This window comes from Pelecanus crispus, chromosome 16, assembly GCF_030463565.1.
Source record: "Pelecanus crispus isolate bPelCri1 chromosome 16, bPelCri1.pri, whole genome shotgun sequence".
Taxonomy (NCBI): domain Eukaryota; kingdom Metazoa; phylum Chordata; class Aves; order Pelecaniformes; family Pelecanidae; genus Pelecanus; species Pelecanus crispus.
Window position 1 is genome coordinate 9,290,235 of NC_134658.1, and position 20,160 is coordinate 9,310,394.

Genomic DNA, 20,160 nt, shown 5'->3' on the forward strand with positions numbered 1-20,160 from the left:
TCGGGCGCTGGAGCCCCGCCGGGACCCCCCGGGACCCCGCGCTGGGGCGGCGCTGGGGGGTCCCGGGGGCCGGGGCTGAGCACCGGGCCCTCCCCGCAGCGCCCTCGGTGCGGCCGGGCCGCCGTCCCCCGAAGGGCCGGATTGTGCAGGCGGGTGTGACACGGGCCCCCCTGGGCCCCCCCGCGCCCCTCGTCCCGCCCGTGCCCCCCGCTCCCGCCGGGAAGCGCTGGGCCGGCTCCGCGCCCCCCGCAGGGAGACCCCCCCGGATCGTCGCCGTGCGGGTGCAATGACAGCAGCACCCAGGAACCGCGACTGCTGGCGAGCACGACGTCTCCTTAGAGATTTCCCTGAGGAAGCTGGAGCCTTTCCCAAGCAAGGCGTTAGGCTAGACCGCCGGGTTAACGCCGCGAATGCTGCTTGAGGAGCCGTTGCGTGCGCAGGCTTTTCCCTTCGTTGCAGCAGCACGTTAATGAGCAGAATCGCTGCTAAAGCAAACCTAAACGGAAACTGAAAGCCAGCCTTCTCTTTTCATGAAAACACGCTTTTTACCAAAAAGCAGTTATTGCTGGTAAACAGTCAGCTTCCCACCCTTCACAGGAACGCTGGGCATAGGTCGGGAAGGATGCGCTGCTCCGTCAAGTCTGCAAATAGGCAGGGTAGCAAACAGGAGCGTGGGAGAGGCACACCAGATTTATTTTCTGCTTTAAGCAATTGGAAGTTGTTAGTATTTACTGTGCAGAGAATTCAAGATTATAAACCAAAGGAAATACTTCCATTTCTGCGCATAAGGCTGGACAGACAAGCCCAGAAATGCAACACACGTTTATCAGCATGACTGGAAGCTGGGCCTTAGCCTCTCAAAAACCTACTTTCTGTATCATACCGTGCTTTTCATCCCAAATGCTCATTCCATGAAGCTGGGGACAATCAGTCAGAAAGGTTGGACTAAACTGTAAAACCTTGTTCAGTCCTCTAGGTGGAAGGCTGAGAAAACAAATCTAATTATTAGAAAAGGGGTAGTTTGTCCCAAAGAGCAAAACTAAAAGTGCAAACGCTTCTTTGCTCTCTTCACTTGATGTCAGACGTGAATCAGGCGTGTGGGTTGGGAGGACATTGTTGAAGGCTTGCAAGGTCTTAACTGAAATAGTCTGACAAACAGCCCTCAGATCCCACGTGCTTTTCCTGAATATTGTGTCTCCCGAGTCTTCTGCTCCAGATGCTGTTTTGCAATAAATGCATCACTCCTTTTGTACGCTGTTGTGTAAAAGTGGAAAGACAGGCTGGGGCCTGGCTGTGCTCTCCCGCTGTGGTACATCAGCAGGACTGAACAGACCAGGATCGGGGCTGGGCAGCGCAGGAGGTGGCAGGGGCCCAAGCCGCCGGCCGCAGCATCCCGAGCGCAGTGCTGTGCCAGGGGGAGCTCCCCGTGCCCCAGGTGCCCCAGAAACCCGCAGCTCCCCAGGAGCAGCCAGAGCCCAGCGCAGCTGGAGGCTGCTCCAGCTCCACACCAGTGCGGCACTCCTCGCGCCGGGGAAATCCCCAGCCAAAGGTAACGAAAGCGCGGTCTTGCCGCATGGAGACGGGCTGCTCTAATAGCAGTGTAAGTGAGGGAGAGGCCGGCCCTGTTTGCACTGCTGCATTGCGCGCATTGCACAGCTGCTGCGAGGTGTGCGAAACACGGAGCTATCCTCTGGTACCAGACAGAGTCCTTGTCTGCGCTCGCGGCCCTCTGCCAAACACTGGGTACGAGCTTTGCCACTGCTCCGTGGGCCAGTTAACACTTCTCTACAATTAGCCTGAGCAGGTAGGAAACCACCTCTCGGCCCCTGCCTGCCGGCTCTGCCGGCTGCCACGCTGACACAGGCTGAGTCATATCAGATCGGCAAACGGAGCGGCTCCCGCTGCCACTGACATCATGGGAGCCGCGAGGGGAGAGCTGTGCACTCTGTTTGTCTTTCTGCGCCGGTGACACACATCCGTCTCGTGGGAGGGCTTTGGGGCAGCCAGTGCTGTCCCACATTGCGCAGGCAGGCAGCGGCCCCCGTGTCTGGGGTCCGCGCTGACCCCACTGTCCCGGCCGGGAGAAAGAGGAAATGAGAGTTTCCTGACCGGCAATGTGCGCTGAGCTCGGTGCCTGGTGGAGCTGGGAATCCTGTTCCATGCAGCTTTAACAGGAGCACTGGGGAGACCCAACCTGTGTCCTGAGGGGCTCACAATGAGCCCACTTAGCACAAGAACTCCCAAAGTTGCTGTCAAGGAGTTTGTAGACTTCAGTGGGGCTCATAAGGGAAGGACTGGAGATGTCCTTCCCTGACCTTCTGGGTGCCTAGAGCTATTCCCAGGTGGACGGTCTTCCCTGTAATGCTCCCGCTGCACGGTGGCACCACCAGCGTGTGAAGCGGCTCGGGACTGGCCTGTTGGAGAGCGGCTGCTGGCACCTCTGCCCTCGGCTGAGGGAGCTGAGAGCACGTCCCTGTGATTCAGCGAGAGGTTCCTGCTCGCAGGGCTGGAGATGCAACAACAAACCACAGAGCAGACAGCACAGGGGGATGCGTGTCCCTTAGCTCAGGAAGCGTTTGATACCTCTGTTTTTTGCTACACGTCTCCGTTCATCCCGGAGACATGCCTACAGATGACTAACAGCTATGAGCCACGACACCGTGCTGTCTCAGCGCCTCGCTGCGAAGCCAGCCTTGCTGACCCGGCTCGCTCCCAGCCCACGTGCTGAGCTGGGGCCTGACGCCACCGCATGCCTGCACGCCGGAGACACACGACTGCCACGAGGCTGCAACGGGTACCGGGGCTCTCCCTTGGGACCTGCAGGGATCTCAGCCCTGGGCGGTTTTGGAGGCTTTGTCCTCTTCCTTGACACGTGCAGGGAAAGAGCAAACACGTCTCCCTTCTCCCTGCAGAGCGAGGGGCATCCCTAGCCAGCTCCTCGGGGGGCTGGGGCTCCGGAGGTGCAGCTGTGCCATCTCCCCTCTGCATGCCCAGAGCGTAGGCACGGTGGGCTCTGCATCCCCCGCCCCGAGGCGAGGTCCGCTCCATAGGATCCTCCACCATCCCTGGAGGGGAAGAGCAGGAGAGCTCCCAGCACTGCTGCCCTCGGCTCAGGCATGCTCTGCTTTCAGCTCCTTAGAACAAAAACTCTCTGCTTCCCAGATGGATGTGACTTCTCAAGAGGTATTTGCTCAGCAATAGGCATAAATCCTCTGCTCCTCACATTGCTCTGGGTGGGATAAACTATTCTGTGACTGTCTATTTAAACATCTTATGTTAATACCATTAAATGTTTGTTCAACTTATTCTTTCAGCGCTGAAGTAGTGAACGCTCTCAGGCATGTCAGAGTACAGCAAATCTGTGGCTACAGATGCTGCATCTAAACAGAACTTGGGTGGAGCAGGCAGCGATGTTTCTGGAGAAGGGGACAGCTGATATTTTCCGGCAGAGGGGCCGTGACTGGAAAGGGCTTAGTGAAACGGTAAATAGCTGCTGTCACAGACACTTGCGTAACTGCTTGGTTTTCCCCATCATTATTTATTAGTTGAGTCTCTTGCTTCTCTCTGCTTTTGACTCTGCTGTGGTAAAGCCAAGGTTACCTGGTAAGCCAGGAACGCTGCTTTGGAAAGGAGAGGGTGCTACCTGAGTGGAAATGCTCTGGGTACTTCTGTTAAACACGTCTGCTGGGACAGGGTGGTCACAGCAGGGAGAAATCACCCAGATATTGAGTCACTGATGCATCCTGAGCAGGGGCAGCGGGACCAATCCTCCCTGGCCTTGGTGCAGAGATGTGGGGGAACCTCTTTCCCAGGCCCAGCCAAGCCCTTTCCTTGCTGCCAGGCTGGTCGGCGACAGGGTTTCTTGGGAGCTGGCACCAGCCATGGTTTGTCAGTGTCTTGCTGGTGCGCGGGTTTACCTTTCACGGAAGACTTCAGGAGACGCACGCTGAGCTGCAGAGCCCTCGGGTGGGACAGACGGGGAGGATTCATTTTGCGGCTCCCTTGCAGGGTACCTGTCTCACCGTCCCTGGCTGGTCAGCTGAGCCCTCGCGCTCGTGCAGCACCGTGTGCTGCGTCTGAGACAGCCCAGGCAACGGTAAGGCTTCTGCAGTCTCTGTCCCTTCAACCCTCAACAATAACAGATTTATATTCAAAAAGGCCTTGAAAAGATGGCTCTTTCCTTAACAGAAGCACAATAGAAAAAAATAGTCAGGGTGTGCCCGATCCATCTGTCACTGAGGAAATAAGCCAGTCCACCTATAACTTAACGCCATCATTCACTAAGACCAAAGGTAGAGATCACGGCCGCTTACTCGGAGTAGTACCTAAGGCCATGTGTAGTCAGGCACACAGGCAGTCGCAGTGACAGCCAAATAAATTACTCTGGCACCGTCCCTCGGGAGCGTGTGCTCTCCTCCAGAGCAAGCGATCGCCTCTGAAACACATCTACTCTGCAAGGAGCCCTCAGGCTACACAGGGAGTAAGTTACTCTGCAGAGTGCTCATGAGGCTCTCCTTAAAAGCCAGGAAATAAGTTCAAGAGAGAATATTTCCGAGAAAAATCAGTCTATTTGTCTGCAGCTGCAAAGGAATCCCACAGTCGGGGATGAAGGCGGCACTGGGAAGACAGCTAGCAATGTGACGAGCACTGTGGGCAGACAGGCTCGAAACGTGAGTCAGTAAGTTCTGCAAATCCTTGTTCAGCTTCTACTCTAGTTCTCCCTTGCTACATTCTCCTTTTTCCTGAGAAGACCTGAGCTACCTTTTCCCCCCTTGAATCACTACGGCATATAGCACCGGGTTGGGAGGCCAAGAGCTCTTGCCCAGCGCGCGTGCACAGGAGCGGAGCTGGCCTGCGAGAGTGCCCTTCCCACTGGTGCCTCCGCTGGGCACGCTTCCAAAGCGGAGCAATGCGTCAGCTGATGGGTTCTCACTCTGCAACCAGCTATGATGCTGCCATCAGAGATGTCTTTATTGAAGCAAGCAAGAGAAGCAGATGGTGTCTCAGTCAGCATCTCCATAAATGTGAGTGGTTGCAGCTATAAAAGCAAGCTGCTATAAAGGGATGTTGCTAAGCTTTCCTTCCAGCATTATTGCTCAGCTTTCCTCATGAGGCATGGTGATCCTCTTCCAAAGAAAAGGCATAAATCATCACTTGTTTTTTTCTTTTAATTCCTGGATGTGCTGAGTACTGTGTAATAAATTATACTGCTCACTGTAAAAGAAAATTCAGATGCGGCTCTGCCAGCCTTTTGAATCCCGATGTCGCAAGTGATGGGAAGACTCAATCCACCTGGTATTGTTCACATCACCCAGAAGCACATGCTGGTAAGTGCAGTGAGACAAGCCATTAGGTCACTCTGCAGATGAACAGGGGATTTAGGATGCCAAACCTGTCGGGATCGCACAGATCCCAAGACAGCCAGCCCCAGCCCCTCCCAGAGAGGCTGTAGCCATGAGCCGAAGCTCTGAGCAGGTGCGGGTACCTGCCCCTCGTTGCTCGGGGCTTGTCTATGCAGCACTCTTAACAAAGTTAAATTGAAGTAACGAAATCTAAAGTGGATTAAAGAGCATTAAAATTCTGCATAAAACCCTCATTCAGAATTAAAGTGGCCTTAATTCAGTTTAATTTACTCCCAAATGTACTAAATAAGGCCATTTAAATTGTCCTTAATTAACATAAGTGGTCCCATATAGGCATTTATAAATGAGGTTTAATTAGCCCATTTTTAAAAGCGAGTCAGCTGCCTTGAGCTTCCGTAGGTAGGCATGCCAGGTCCACGGCCACTTTGCTGACAAGGCTCCTGACGGAGGCTGGTTAGCGATAGTTTTGTAGCGTTGGCATCTCTTCCCAAGGAACTGGCACAAGGCCGGCTTCTTCCCCACCAGCAGATAATAAGATCCTTGAATACCACCTATTTTGCCTGCATTAAATGTACGAGTGGGAGATGAAAGGCTTTGCCAGAGGACAACCTCTTCCTTTAAAATCTGGGACATGGGAGTGGTAATCCCTAGAAAAATCCCTAGAAAAATGTGATGTCAGGATTTTGCGAGACTTGTTCATCAGCAAGGAGCCAGGCTGGAGGAAAGCCCTGCTGTACACGGAGTCAGCAGAGAACTGGAAGGAGACGGAGGGCTGGGAGCGACCGAGCCCATCCCCGGGACAGGCGTCCTGCTATCACGGACCGCCTCGCCGTCACTGCTGCCCCCAGATGCTTTTGCCCCTTTTTTGCTTACCAGAAGCCCCGACTGAGGAAGACAACCCTTGGGCAGCACGAGACACGCTGCTGGCTGCCCTTGCTCCCCAGCCTGGAGCGGCTGGGCACATCCTGTGGTCTGGCATCTGGCCGTGCCCGCCCGCCGCCCTCCCCCTCGCTCTCACAAGTTCTCCTCAGGAAAGGCCCCGTGCCTGCGTGTGCTGTGGAGGGGATTTCCACCTCTTTCCTGTGGGCGCGGATATCTCGCAGCAGGACAGAGGCGCAAGCGCCGCTCGGCAGCCCAGCGGTGCCTGCGGCCGGCCTGTCCCGTGGCAGAAAGGGGATGATGCAGCCGCCCAACTGCCGGCACAGGGCTGCCTCCTGCTCAGCCCCGCCAGACCCCGGCCGAGCCGCCCCAACAAGCCCGGCTGGGCAGCTCGGCCCAGGCACCGGGTCTGCATCCCCCGGCACGCCGTCCGACCCCACCAGCCCAGCAGAAAGTCAGATCGCCGTGGGACGAGGGCCTGACCGCTGGTGCACAACAGGAAAGCTCAGCTGTGCAAGGCGCCTTTACCAAAACTAAATGGTGTTCGTGGGCGCCTGGATGTGGAAGCAGAGTGTCCAAGTTGGAAAGCACTTCTGCAAAGCGCCGTGGAGGTGCTCAGGTCCCTTATGAAATCCATGGAATGGGTATTGGCATGTCTCCGGCAGACTTGGTGCTGTTTAGGCTCCCCTGAATATGGCTGCCTTCCCTCAGACTGATCCCGTGTTCTGCAGCTCCGCCGGCGCTCCCCGCTCCAGGACAACTCACTGCTCCAAACTCAACGGCAGTGTGCTGTTGCGGTGGTGGTTTTCTGCAGGGTGCCGTTCCCCGGGCCGTGCTTTTACTGAAGGCCGCCTGGATGACAGCCCCGGGTGAGCAGAGGCGGGCAGGGGCCTTCGGGCGTGTTTGGAGGAAGCCGGACGGCAGCTGGTTCCCGGAAAGCGCCGCGAAGGCGGCGCAGCGGCAGCCACGCCGCGTGGGGTCCGGGGCCCAGCCGAGCAGCTGGTCGACGACTCTCCAGGCTGGTTTGCAGTCAGAGTTTAACCGCAATACCTCCTCCTCTGTGCTGTGGAGTGGAACGGGTTAATACGCTTTCAAATCACATCAATTGAGAGCTGGTTTCTTGCTCTGGAACTGAGAAGCCGTGCGAGCCTTTCTCACCGGCAGGCAGAGGCGGCGGCACTGCGGGACAGCTCTGCTCTTCCAGCCCCTCTCCCCGTGCAGGGGACCTTTCGTGTGCCTCGGGGAAGAAGTGGGGTCTCCCGCCTTGTACTGCCTTGTACGGGGTACTGACGGGCCTCGGTGCGCCCGTGGTCCTGGCAGAGGCTTTGTTCTGCAAATCCTCATATCCTCAGAAGCTGAAGCCTCCACAACAGCCCTTGCAATGCCAAACAATTGAAGCAAACTTTCTCTTCAAAGCAGTTTGCAAATGCAAATGCAGAAAAAAAAAAAAAAAATCAAAAGTAACCACTGAGAGTTTTGGGGTGTGGGCAGCATACGACCCCTTTTGACTTTTAGGGTGGAGAAGCCAACAGACCTTCTCTCTATCCCGGCTTCTCTTTTTAGCAAATCAAAACAGGCAGCATGCAGTTGCTGTCACTGCTTTGCATAAATCAGAAGATCCAGCTTTGTGGCTCTTACTTGGGGTATTTCCTATAAAAAGCACATCTGTGGCCATACTTTTTGGTGCAATAGGCTTTAGCCTGGAAGCAAAAGCACACAAACAATGCTAAATTCATGCTGACTGGAGTAGATTCCAAGGGAAAGAAGAGATGGGAAAGCACCTACTTAAGTACTGACTAAGGATATTATCTCTGATCTGAATCTAGCCTCTGTGTGTGTGTTACTGTTGAGTACACAGTGCGGTTTCAGACACGGCCAGAGACAAAAAAAAATTATTGTTTCAGGGTAACCACAAGGAAGATGAATGCAAATGTATTCCTGTAACTGGGAGAGTTCCCTTGCTCTTAAGTTGGGCTCTGGTACATGGCCTCAGGGAAGCAAATTTGCAACTACCTTCATTAAATTGTTTAGGAATGATTAATCAGAAGTCAGAGATGTAAAATTTTTGCACATTGTGAAACGTTGGTTCAATTCCTGCAGTTACGTACGGTCTGTAAGGGTGGCTTTAGCGAACAGTCAGGGGACAGGTACTGGTGGTTGATAGATGCTTCCTGTCGGCTCTTATCTCCTCGAAAAGCCGGGCTGATAAGCCTCCACCGGCTGAATCACAGCCACCTGCATCACATCGGGATGAAAGTGGTGCAAGAGTCGTGTGTCAGAGATTCCAGCCTCCTGCGCGGTGCGCACCCGGCGTGCAGCCTGCGCGGGCACCCTCCGGGCTGGTCCCCGCCGGCGCAGGAGAGGCCACCACGGCAGGAGATGGTGCGAGCACCCCGACCGCGCTCTGCCGTGTCCGTCCATCAGGCGATTTCAGCGTCGCCGTATGCTGTGTCCAAGCACCGGCTGCTGGGAGCGCAGCTCATACGGAACGTAAAAATACGCAGAGCACCGTTGCCGACGGGCCTGAGGCTTGCGACGGTGCATTCACACATTCCTTCTGCCTGAAGCGGCCTACAGCTTGAGCTCGGCTTAAACAGCCGCGGTGCATTCTCAGCGGCTCCTCGGTGACTGCAGGTCAATTGGCCTCGGAGCTGAAGCCTCCACAACAGCCCTTGCAATGCCAAACAATTGAAGCAGGACCCACCGTCCCCTGCCCGCTGTCCCGCCTCCCTCCCGGGCCGGTGCCAGCTTGCCGGTCTCCTCTGCTTTCCAGCTGGGCGCTGGGAGCGCCGGGGCTGGAGCGATGCTCTCCCGCCAGCTCCCAGGCCAAGGCCTGGGCTGTAACGCGGTGCGGGGCTGCACGCTGGCACCGCCTGGCCCCACACGGCTCCGGAGATGCGCTCCCGGGAAGCACCAAGCTCGTGTTTCGGAGCTCTGGGACTCGATCAGCGTTTGACATCCACCTCTGATGGTGTGGGGGAAGTAAAAAAGGGCCAGGCCCCGAGTTTCAATGTTTTTAACCTCAGAGTGACAGCAGCCAAGGACAAGCTGGAAAAGCCTCTGCGGAACCAGCTTCTCCACGGCATCGACCTCCTTGATGGAGGATTCGCCGCCTGCGCGAGCTGGGGGCTCTGCGCCGGCTCCTGCGCCCGCAGCCGGGGGTCGCGCAGCCCGAAGGCCGCGGGTCGCGCAGCGGGAGCCCGGGCTGTCCCCGCAGCGGAGCAGGAAGCAGAAGGCAGCATCTACCTACGGAGCGCGCTTGTGGGGCACATCTGCCCGCAGCGCAGCGATTTGCACACACCCAGGTGTCTGCAGCAGGGCCCTGGCCCGCATCTGCCGGGGTTACCGCAGGGGAGGCACCGGCGGGGCTGGGCGGGGGCCAGAGGCAACCGCAGGGGCCGGGGACGCGGCTCGGCCCGGCTCGGCTCGCCCGGCTCGGCTCGGCTCGGCTCGCCCGGCCCGGCCCGGCTCGCCCGGCGGCGCAGGCCCGGCCCGGCCCGCGGAGCCGCAGGCCCGGCGGCAGGGCCCGAGGCGAGGCCGCACGGCGGGGCCGGGCCGGGCGGGGCGGGGCGGGGCGGACCGGGAAGCAGCCGCCGCTCCGCCCCCGCCCGCTCTGCCCTTCCGCCTTGGCGCGGCGCTCTCGGGGCCCGGTATAAAGCGGCGGCGGCCGCCGCCCGCCCCGCTCCGGCCCCATGGAGACGCAGCGGCGGCCCGTCGGCGGCAGGCCGGTAAGGGGGCGCGGACGGGCGGCTTCGGGGCGGGGGCCGGCGGAGGGGGGCCCGCGGAGGGGGGCCCGGCGGAGGGGGGCCCGGGGCCGCTGCTAACGCCCGTCTTGGCCCGCAGGTCCGGGCCGTGAGCGGAGGCCGGGAGTCCCCCGCGGGGAGCCATGAGCGCGGGCAGCGGCTCCTCCGTCCCGGGCTGGCCTGAGGCGCGCCCGGCCGCCAGCCCGCCGGCGTCCCGGCTCGGAGAGAGGATGAGCGGCAGAGAGCCGAGCCGCGGCCCGGGCCCGGGCGGCCTGCCCGGCGCGGAGCCGCCCGAGGAGGCGGGGGGCCCCGGGCGGGAGCCCTGCGACAGCGCCGAGATGCAGCTGAAGGTGGACTTCTTCCGCAAGCTGGGCTACTCCTCGGAGGAGATCCACGTCGTGCTGCAGAAGCTGGGCCTGAACGCCGACACCAACACGGTGCTGGGGGAGCTGGTGAAGCACGGCCCGGCCGAGCGGGAGAGCGGCGAGGCCCCGCCGGAGGCCAAGGAGGCCCCGCTGGTCCCGCGGGGGGGGGGCGCCAACAAGACCCCCGCGCCGGCCCCGGCCCCGGAGGAGACGGAGAGCGAGAACCTGAAGCCCATCGTTATCGATGGCAGCAACGTGGCCATGAGGTGTGCGGGGGCTCTGGGTGGGCGCGGCGGGCGCTCGGGCGCTGTCGGCACTTGCCGCGGTGGCCCGGTGGGTTTGCCTGACCTCTGGCTCTGAGGCGCGCCGAGCGCCCGGAGTCCGAAAAACTCGGGGGGGTTTGCACTGCAAACAGCTACTGCTGGGTGCCCTGGTAGCGGCTGCTAATATTTTCCAAGGCACCTCACCAGCGCGCATAGCTCTTGCGAGGATGAGCATCGCGTTTGCAGGTGCAGCCTGCCTCGGTGGCCCCTCCCGCCCCGGGGCTCTGCCAGCCCATAGCCAGTGGGCACAGGGCTCCGACGAGAGCGGGTGTGCTTGCTGGCAAATAAAGACATTTCCTTCTAGCTTATGAGGAGGGTACTGAGGATACGTTGTCCTCTTACCTAATGGCTTTATGTAAGTTTCTGTAGCAGGAAGTTGCTCAATAAATAATTGCAGGTTTAATTAGAGAAGACTTTATAATACGGAGCTGTCTCCTGCATTGGAGACCAGTCTCCAAATTGTGACTCTTGTACCTTGGTTAAATTTCCGTACAATGTAGAGAACGGATGGGATGCCAAAGGGGGACTCTAGCAGATGGTGTCACCAAGGCAGGGCTGCGACTCGCCCTCGGCGTCCCAGGTGTTCTGGTGCTGATGGCGCAGGTCCTGTCGGGTACCGCAACCGGAGGCAGCCCGCGAAGCCGCCTGGGTTGGAACGGTAACTTGGGAGCGCAGGAGCCCTCATATCCCCCGAGCACCCAGAATCTCTGGGCTGGGGATTTAGTGGCCTGATGTCCCTCCTTTCACCTTGGCTTTTGCTCCCCACGATGGTGAGCGTTGCCTGCCCCAACCCCTGGTGCTGCGCTCCCCACCTCTACACGGCGGGGTCTGGGCTCCATTAATTTAATGCACCAGGTTTCCGAATTGGGCTTCGTCATTGCCGTTCAAAAGCAGGCCTCCTTCTCTGTGTGTTAGCTTAATAGATCTTGTAATGCGTGTCTGTGTACACAGACCTTTTTATAAAAATCAACAACCAACAGGGTGCACACAGAGCTGCTGCATGCATTACTGTAGACTTTGTCTAAGGTGAAAGTGCTGAGTGGAGATACGTTTGCAGGTGTGGTTTTCTCTAAGCTGTGGTTGACAGTTCTGAGAACAGGACTGAGAAAAGATGGGGTACAGTCTGCTGTGTGACCGACGAACAGAGCCTGTGAATCCCAGGGCGAATAAGGAATTCTGATGGCAACCAAGCGGGCCCAGAGAATAAAAGATGTGACCTGGGCATCTGCAGGAGGGCACAGTCCTGTTGCTGTGGCTCTCCAGCAGCTGTGCAGCCACTTGAGGAAAATGGCCCATTGTGAGACCTGGGCTGATAAGCGTGACTCTTGCAGTGAAGTTTACCTTAGGTAAGTGCTCAGGCTTAAGCGACAGAATTGGTTGTGTTTTGTGAATGAGGAGCCTCTTACCTATGAGAGTTATCCCAAAAAGTGCAGGAGAGATCACAGCAAGTGTGACTCAGGGCAGGCCAGGCAGTAGAACGCTGACGATAGGACAAGAGTTTGACATGAGAAAAGCAGTCTGGCTTTTTTTAAGCAATTTGCTAGAAGGGGAATTCCATTCTGAAACTTCCTGTATTGATGGTGTGATGTTCCCTGCTGATTCATTTGCAGTGTGTACAGCGGCCTCCCTGAACAGCTCTTGACAAACATATGCAAATCATAGTGGAAATTAGCTTTTACTTCCTTCTAAGGGAATTTTTTCTTGGCTGCTGCCAAATCAGATCAGCCCAACTAGCTACCTTCTGTAGATTTGAGATTGGTAGCAGGGACTCAAAAAATCTCTGCTTTTCTCATTTATCTCTAAAATACTGTAGTAGCCTGTATCTGGCTATCTGTAGCAAACCCAGTCTGACACTGGAGAAAACTTTTAGAGCATCTTTCTTCTGATTGTTAATGTCAGCCTTTCTGCAACTTGGGATTCTTAATGAAGATGTGTTAGGCGTCTCTTTAGGTGTTAGTTTTGGTGTTAAAGGTGTAGTTCTTACAGAAGAATAATTTTGGTCCAACTCTTCCGCTTTCTTAATAGCTTCAGAGAAGGGTGAGGACAGGAGGAGAAACGAAGTTTCTTTCTAGTGGTACGGCTGTACTACAGTAACAGCACTTCTTGGCAGTGCCTCTGCTGGGGTGTAAGGTCTTCAGTAATTACTTCATGGAGGAGTTCACTAGCATGCCAGGTGGTGGTGGGAGTGGAAATGACATTCAAGTGTAAATGGGAGGAGTTGGATTTGGGGTGGGGTAGTGCCCAGGTGGGGAAAATCTTACTGAATTACCAGACCAGTTATCTTCAGTGTAGTATATCTTACCAGAGTGTCATCCTGCAACGCAGGCTGTTAGGTTCCCCAGAATGACAAATTGGGCAGTAATACAGAAATGTTGAAAGTTTGCCAGAACCATTATCAACAGAAGAGCTGATTACACTGTAAATACTGGCACTCGTAAGCCGGGAGTGGTAGTTTCCTCTTAGAGGTTCTGGAAACTTATTGGTGTGACCTAATGAATAGCTAAGCAGCAGCTTTTTGCGTTGGTATGTAGCTTCTGATGCTGTTGTCAAACTTTGTTCTGAAACTGCCAAGTGCTGTTAAGACATTCAGCACTGATCCTGCTAGCAGGAAGTGTTGCTGTTTTGTGCAAATAGTGCGTTTGTAACTGACTTTCTGGGCCATAATATAATGAAGAAGCATCTTTCATCAGTGATGATGTCCTTGAGTACATAAAATGTCGTTGTCCTTAACGTTACAAGCAAAACACCTAGTGAGGGTACAGTTTACACTGGCAGAGGTTAGCCACTGGTGCTAGCTGGCAGCACAGGACAAAGGGTGTTCAAGATCACATTGTACTCGGGGCTAAAAATAAAGATCAAGAGTCCAGAGCTGAAGCAAGGGCTCTGTTTCAGAGCAGCTGCAACAGTTATGGCTGCTTTCTCCCTCCCACTGAGGATTTAGGTATTTATTGGTATACTGAGGTGCTAAAAGCAGCAGTAATTCTGCGAAGAACTTAGTGCTGCTATTTACACGAGATGAGCAACACACACTGATTGTGCTACTCTAGCACTTCTTCACTCAGGGTTGTCTGAATTGCTGGACCCGTTGGCTTAGTGTATTGCCTGACTACTCTGTACATAACCTGAATATTGAAATTCTTTATTTTCTTCTTTGATGCAGCCATGGAAATAAAGAAGTGTTCTCCTGCCGAGGTATCCTTCTGGCTGTCCAGTGGTTTTGGGACAGGGGACACAAGGATATTACAGTCTTTGTGCCATCTTGGAGGAAGGAGCAGCCACGACCAGATGTACTTATAACAGGTGTGGAAATATGAAAACCAAAAGTAGCTTTTCAGGCTTACTGCTTTGTCACTTAACAAGCTTGCAAAGTTCTTGCTAGTTAGTAATTAACTTATGAATGGAAGATCTAAGTAAGATCCAGTAAGCTGAGCTGACCAGTGAGAATTAGTCATTAACTTCTCCCCTAAGCAAGTTGTTGCCTGGATCAGTTGGAATAATTCAGAGAACAAAGAATGTAATGCTACTCTGCTTCCTAACTTCTTGTCTTATTACTTGCATTTTTCTCCTCTTTCAGGGACACATCTTCATGCTATGTATTTGGCTGTGACGTATGTGACACTGTAGACTGTACAGAATTTCTACATGCTAAAAGTTAAAACTTGGTAGGAGTTTAGTCAGAATTATTCAATTTGAGGGGAGTTTGCTCTGAACTTGCAAACAGCTGAGATTTGTAAGTAACTCTACTCAGAAATCTATGCATGTAGTATGGCGCTACAAAAGATACTAGCCTGCCAGTCTTAAATGCAAATCACACTTTGCATGCAAAGGATTATGTGGATGGGAGTTACTGTATTACAGCAGCCTTTGTGGTGTGCTCTGAGTGTTCTTGGGTGCCATGCAGGCACCGTGGCTAGGAATCCACCTCTGACAGACTGATGGGTAGTATAGGAAAAGAGATGAGAATACAGGCTGGGTTGTGGAGAGGTGAAATGACTTTACATGAATTCTGTCATTTATTTATGATGTTACTTTATCTGTGTGAAGGCTTTTGGGCTGTGTAAGTGTGTTCACAGTTGTGTTTGTTCCAGACCAGTACATTCTCCGTGACCTTGAGAAGAAGAAAATCCTGGTCTTCACTCCTTCCAGGCGGGTTGGAGGCAAGCGTGTTGTCTGTTATGATGATCGATTCATTGTGAAACTGGCACACGAGTCTGATGGCATTGTGGTTTCTAATGATACTTATCGGGACCTGCAGAACGAGCGTCCTGAGTGGAAGAAATTCATTGAGGAGCGTCTGCTGATGTATTCCTTTGTCAACGACAAGTATGTTCCCATTCTTCCTTTGTTTTTAAAAAAGATCTGTGTGAGCATGCTGTCTTCGTTTTAATGAAGCAATGGCAAGTGATGCATGAAAAGAACTTAATGCTGGTACAGAATGGAAAAAAAATCCTCTAGACATTTTTTTTGGTAGAAGGAAGTGTGGTGGGAAGAACTGCCCAGCTGTGGTGACATACAAAGGCGTAAAGAATCAGTCATCTTGATAGCTGTCCATGGTTTGGAGCCAGGAGTTTGGTAGTGGAGTTCCTAGGAGAGCTCCAGCACTTCATTTCCTCACAGGACAGTCATTAGCAGGCCCAGCATCAAGTGCTAATTCTGGTCACCAACAGAGCACAAAACCCTTCCGTGCCTGAAGGGAAGCACTTCATGCCAGTCTTTACTAGGTGACATGTCACTGCAATGAAATGTGGAAGCTTTTTAGGGCTCAGGTGGCTTTTAACCTTCAATGAAATGGGAGACTTCTAGAAGAAATGAAACCCTGACCCAAGAAAGTGAACTGCTCCTGATTGAGATTTATTTTTCTTTAGGTTTATGCCTCCAGATGATCCCTTAGGGCGACATGGCCCCAGCCTGGATAACTTTCTCAGAAAGAAACCTGTGGTGCCAGAACACAAGAAACAACAGTGCCCTTACGGTAAGACCTGCCTTCTAAACGTGAAGGCTGAGGTATCTGTGCAAGTGTAATTCATGCATTTAGTAAAATTCAGCTGGTCATTCCATGCTCTGCCTTTCCTTGCAGGGAAGAAATGCACTTACGGAATTAAGTGTAAATTCTACCACCCTGAACGGATCAATCAGCCCCAGCGCTCGTTAGCTGATGAACTCCGAGCCAATGCAAGGTTGTCTCCTACCAGAAGTGCCAGTGCCAAGGAGGAGAAAAAGGGCAAAAGAGGTTCCCAGGCAGAGCTCTTGTGCTCTGTGTCCACAGAGTGTGATAAAAGCTCTTTGCAGAAGGTCTCTGCAGAGAGGAAAAGCTTGACCCACAAAGCCAAGCCCAGTGATGTTCCGCTTCAGGTCAAAGGCTCTGTGTCAGGCAGTGTCCCTCCTAGCAGTGGGAGCCACAGGTCCTCTGACAGGTACCAGCAGCCTCATATGGACTCTCTGTCTTACATCTCTCAGGAGCATCTCGACTCAGGCATTGGGTCTTTGGAGAACCAACTGTCTGACATGTGGCCTTACAGATCCACCAGTCACTGTGATCATTCCCATGCTGATCAGGTGGCAGTTTGCACCTGCGGTAGTCAGAGACCTGTCTACCCGCATTCTCCCAGCTTAGAGCAAAATGGTCTGGTCTCTTACAAGCATGGTTCCCATAAATCTTCTTCCTCTGGTGCTAGCTTCTTGCAGTATAGTCCTGAGATGTCTCACTCGGGACTGCCTCACTCTTTCTCAGGCTATGGAGTACCTGTACACCCAGCTAATGCTGGGCAATATAGTCTGCCTAATGAGTATGATGCCCCTCCACCCCATTCTCGCGAGTACTGGTCTGAACCGTACCAGATGCCACCTCCTCAAGTGAGATCTACCAGCGTGCGAGATCCTCGTTCAGTGCAGAGGGCCCCAGGGCCGACGTATGGGGACTCCTGCCAGTGGGCTGTCCCTGACCAGTTCGCAGAGGAGCGGGCCAATGTGCATGTCAAGCTGTGTGGCATATTCCATCCCCATTTAGTTGATGCTGTGATGAGCCGTTTCCCTCGCCTTCTGGATCCCCAGAGGCTAGCTGCAGAGATACTAACGTACAAGTCTCAGAACCCAGGTGTATGAGGCAGATGCTGAGGGCAGCCAGGCATGTGAAAGGCTTGAGGGGCAGTGTTTGCGCTCTGTAGCTGCCGTAGATGCCTTCTGAGGGCTCCTCCTTCTTCTTGGAAGTACCAGGCTCCAGCTGGAGGCTGCGTACCACATGTGGTGTGCTCACAGCAAATCCTGCTTTAGACGTGACAGTGTGCTGCTCTTGGAAAGGCAGCCTAGGGTCCCCTCTGCCCCAGAGAATGTTGAAGAAGCTCTGGGTGCTGACCAGAAGAGGCTGCAGCTTCAGGATTTTTCCTTTGGGGTTGCATGGAGAGTCAGGCACACCCTAAATTCCTGCAGTTGTTCAGAACCGAATGTGACCTTACTCCTCCCATTAGCTTCAGTTTTGGGATGGCTTAGTGCATTATATAGGGAGGGGAGGACTCAGGGGGCCTTGTGAAAGATAAGGGGTTTGGGGTGTGGTGTGTGTTTTGGTTTTTTGCAGTGGTGTGAGGCATATTTGTGAAGACTGAAATGCATTGTCAAGGCTGTTCTTAGGTCTTAGCTAAGCCTCTTTACAAAAATCTGCGGAAAATGTTGAGATTATAAATCTAGTATGAAGCTAGGTTTAGCTGACTTTAATTTGGTTTTATTGGTGCACTTCTCTAATGATGCTCTCTATACCCCTCCCACTTAAACTTACCTTCCTGAAACAAGGTAGTTCTCCAGTATGTACCACAAGTGCTTAGCAAGCGGCTCAGCTTCCCGAAATAAGAGGAGCTAGGAGTGCAACCCCTTCTCAGAATGAGAGGCCTGACACTGCTCCGAAGCTGCATGCGAGTTGTGTGTTTGGCATTTGCTGAAAAATGCAGTTGTCAGAACACGTGGATGACCACGCTGTTGATGCTGCTCTAGAACATTAACCTTGGCTGGTAACCTGTCTTAGGCTATCTCTGTGCAACACTGACAAGGAGGATTTATGATGTTGTGCCTTTTGTCTTCAGACAGCAATAGTTTTGAGCATTCAGTAAAACAGCTGTAGTCATGTCTGGACTGCTGCCAGTACTGTTCCTGAGGATTCCTTAATATTTTTCTCTGTAAAGCTGTTGCTTCATCTTCCTTCTTACTCATACTTTCCTGTCCCCTTCAGCTTCGTCAAACTATAGCAGTATCCAAAAATATAGAATAAGACTTATTTGGTAAGACTGTTCCCCTTTCGTTCTCTCTTACTCTGTAAGATGTTTTTTACTGTAGATACTGTAACAGATTTTAAATATGCAAAACCAATTGCTGTAGTAATTGGTTCTGGTCCTGGAATTTCATTGTGCTTAGAATGCAAAGATGTTTCTTGCACTTGCAGGCCAGAAGCAGTTGATTTGTTGATACACATTGTATCTGTGGTTTTTGTTATGTTTTTTAAATATGTCCATCTTGTGGTTAAACCAAGGCTGTGGAGTGGCAAATTGTGAAGGGGAGAGTGGAATACAGCTGTTTCTGAGAACCCTCTTCAGGAAGGGTCTTGTCTGTTGCTGTTCTTCCCTCTGACTGTCTAAGGCGTGACCTACCCAGACTGGCACCATGTGCCGTAGAACCCACAGGGACACAGAAACCTGTATACCTGGTTAATTATGATACATTACGAACTAGTAATGTTTCATGTTAGTAAGCAAAATGCTTCTTAATTTTAAGTAACCTGATACTTTGCATATTTGTAAATTACAGGAAAAATGGTTTTTAATGTTATTGTCCAGCAACTTGCTGCTTGATGCTGTTTTTAATTAGTACTATTCTTGACTCAGCCATTGTGTTGTTACTTGGCGTGGTGTTTTTTGTTTTTCTGGCGGAATGCTGATATATGCTTCTTCTCTTGCAATCAGAAGGATTAACATTTTATACTCACAAGCTGACATTTTACTGAACTTTCTGTATCATTATGCAGTATTTAGTTTATGTACTGAATGGAGGCAGCCATGTGAAAGCCATGGCAAAGTAAGAATGTGTGTTATATAAATAAAAACTGCTGAGTTGAATTCTTTGGTCTCTGGTGGCTTTTTGGAAGACCATTCAACATTTCGTCTGGCTTCCCAGGAAAGTCAGAGAAATTGTCCTTCCTCCCTGGCGTTCCTCTGACAGTCTTAGATCTCCATACACACTCTCATGGCAGCAACAGTCTGATGGCTGGATATTGACAGGCTTGTTAATTGATGCAGTGTGATGGGTCAAAAAAACCCAAATTGCTCCAAATTGCCATAGCAGATAATAGCGTGTCCAGTGTTTACTGTTCATTTGGCGTTACTGAGGCTGGCTCAGAGGGGCACGCTGGCAGCCGAGGCGTGATGAGGCAGCGGGGTGCTGGCATGTGGCTCGAACTGCAGTATGAGAACTGGATGTCTCAGGTGCTAAACAGCATGATCCTAATTATTTTGGAATAAGTAGTGTGGGCTGTGCTTCAGTTTTAATGGCCAGTTCCACAGTACAGTCTGGAAATACATGCATGTTTTACCCAGTTACGTAGCACATCTGTGCCAGATGCTGAGTATGATAATATGCTAACTGTAACATGTCAAGACTTTGCTCTAAAGTTTTGTTATGAACTGGGAAGGAAATGCAGTAGGAATATCAATGCTTGCATTTCTGTATAAGAATATGCCCGTCCCACCTGCTGTACTGCAGTACAGCATGCTCTTATCTGACCTGTTAAATAACTTAATGGTCTTTATTCAAACTTGTGCTCTTAAACTAATACAGGGCAATGGCTATTCCTAGTTAATAAAAAACAAGGAAAGCAGGTGCTCCTGGAGATAGTGCTTTGTTTCAAAAGACAAATCTGAAACCTGAACCTGACAGTCTGAAAGGTCATTTATGGGCTGTGGGAGAGGAGCTCTCCTGGGGCTGGCATCTGGAGTGACAGTAAGCTTGTGCGGCTCTGCATGTGTGATGGCTAGGGTCTGGGCAGGGCATTAGCGATCTGTGATAGACTCGATCAGATCTTTTAACCAGGTGAAGACTTTTCTGCTGTTGGTAGTGGGGTCTGTAGTTGAAAAATGCTGCAGGATTTTAAGGCTGCTCTTCCAGTAAAATACCTTAATAGATTATTTTAGTTTTGCAGGATGGGGGAGGGTAGCGTTTATTTTTATTTCTGTCAAAGCTGGACTGATACAACTAAAGGAATTGGTGCAGAAGCACAGAGGTTCATTGCCATAAGCAGGGAGGGAAGAGCTGGTGGTGACTTGGTTTGGTTATGAAGCTAACTTTTCTATTGCAGTGACAGTCCTGGTGGCACACAGAGCAATTTGGGAGGGTCAGTCCCTAACACAAATCTGGTCAAAATTATTCCCACAAACTGCTGCTGTGCATGCTGCCATGCCACCCAGAAAACCCAGTGGAAATCCAGCTGCTGCTTCTCTGAATTCTCTCATTC

At 52.7% G+C, this 20,160-nt stretch overlaps 1 protein-coding gene across 1 annotated transcript; it reads left to right on the forward strand.

Moving 5' to 3' along the window:
• Positions 1 to 10,128: 10,128 nt before the first annotated feature.
• Positions 10,129 to 18,751, forward strand: ZC3H12A (zinc finger CCCH-type containing 12A). The gene is made up of 5 exons (XM_075721890.1): positions 10,129 to 10,616; positions 13,834 to 13,973; positions 14,762 to 14,996; positions 15,539 to 15,645; positions 15,751 to 18,751. Exons 1-5 carry the CDS (start codon positions 10,129 to 10,131, stop codon positions 16,773 to 16,775), a joined length of 1,995 nt encoding a protein of 664 aa, XP_075578005.1. The 3' UTR covers positions 16,776 to 18,751.
• Positions 18,752 to 20,160: the final 1,409 nt, after the last annotated feature.

Excerpts from the sequence above, each read along its gene's own strand:
- ZC3H12A (XM_075721890.1), top strand. The coding sequence starts at position 10,129 with ATGAGCGCGGGCAGCGGCTCCTCCGTCCCGGGCTGGCCTGAGGCGCGC. Across the intron at positions 13,974-14,761 it reads ACCAGATGTACTTATAACAG|ACCAGTACATTCTCCGTGAC; the intron begins GTGTGGAAATAT and ends TGTTTGTTCCAG. Across the intron at positions 14,997-15,538 it reads TATTCCTTTGTCAACGACAA|GTTTATGCCTCCAGATGATC; the intron begins GTATGTTCCCAT and ends ATTTTTCTTTAG.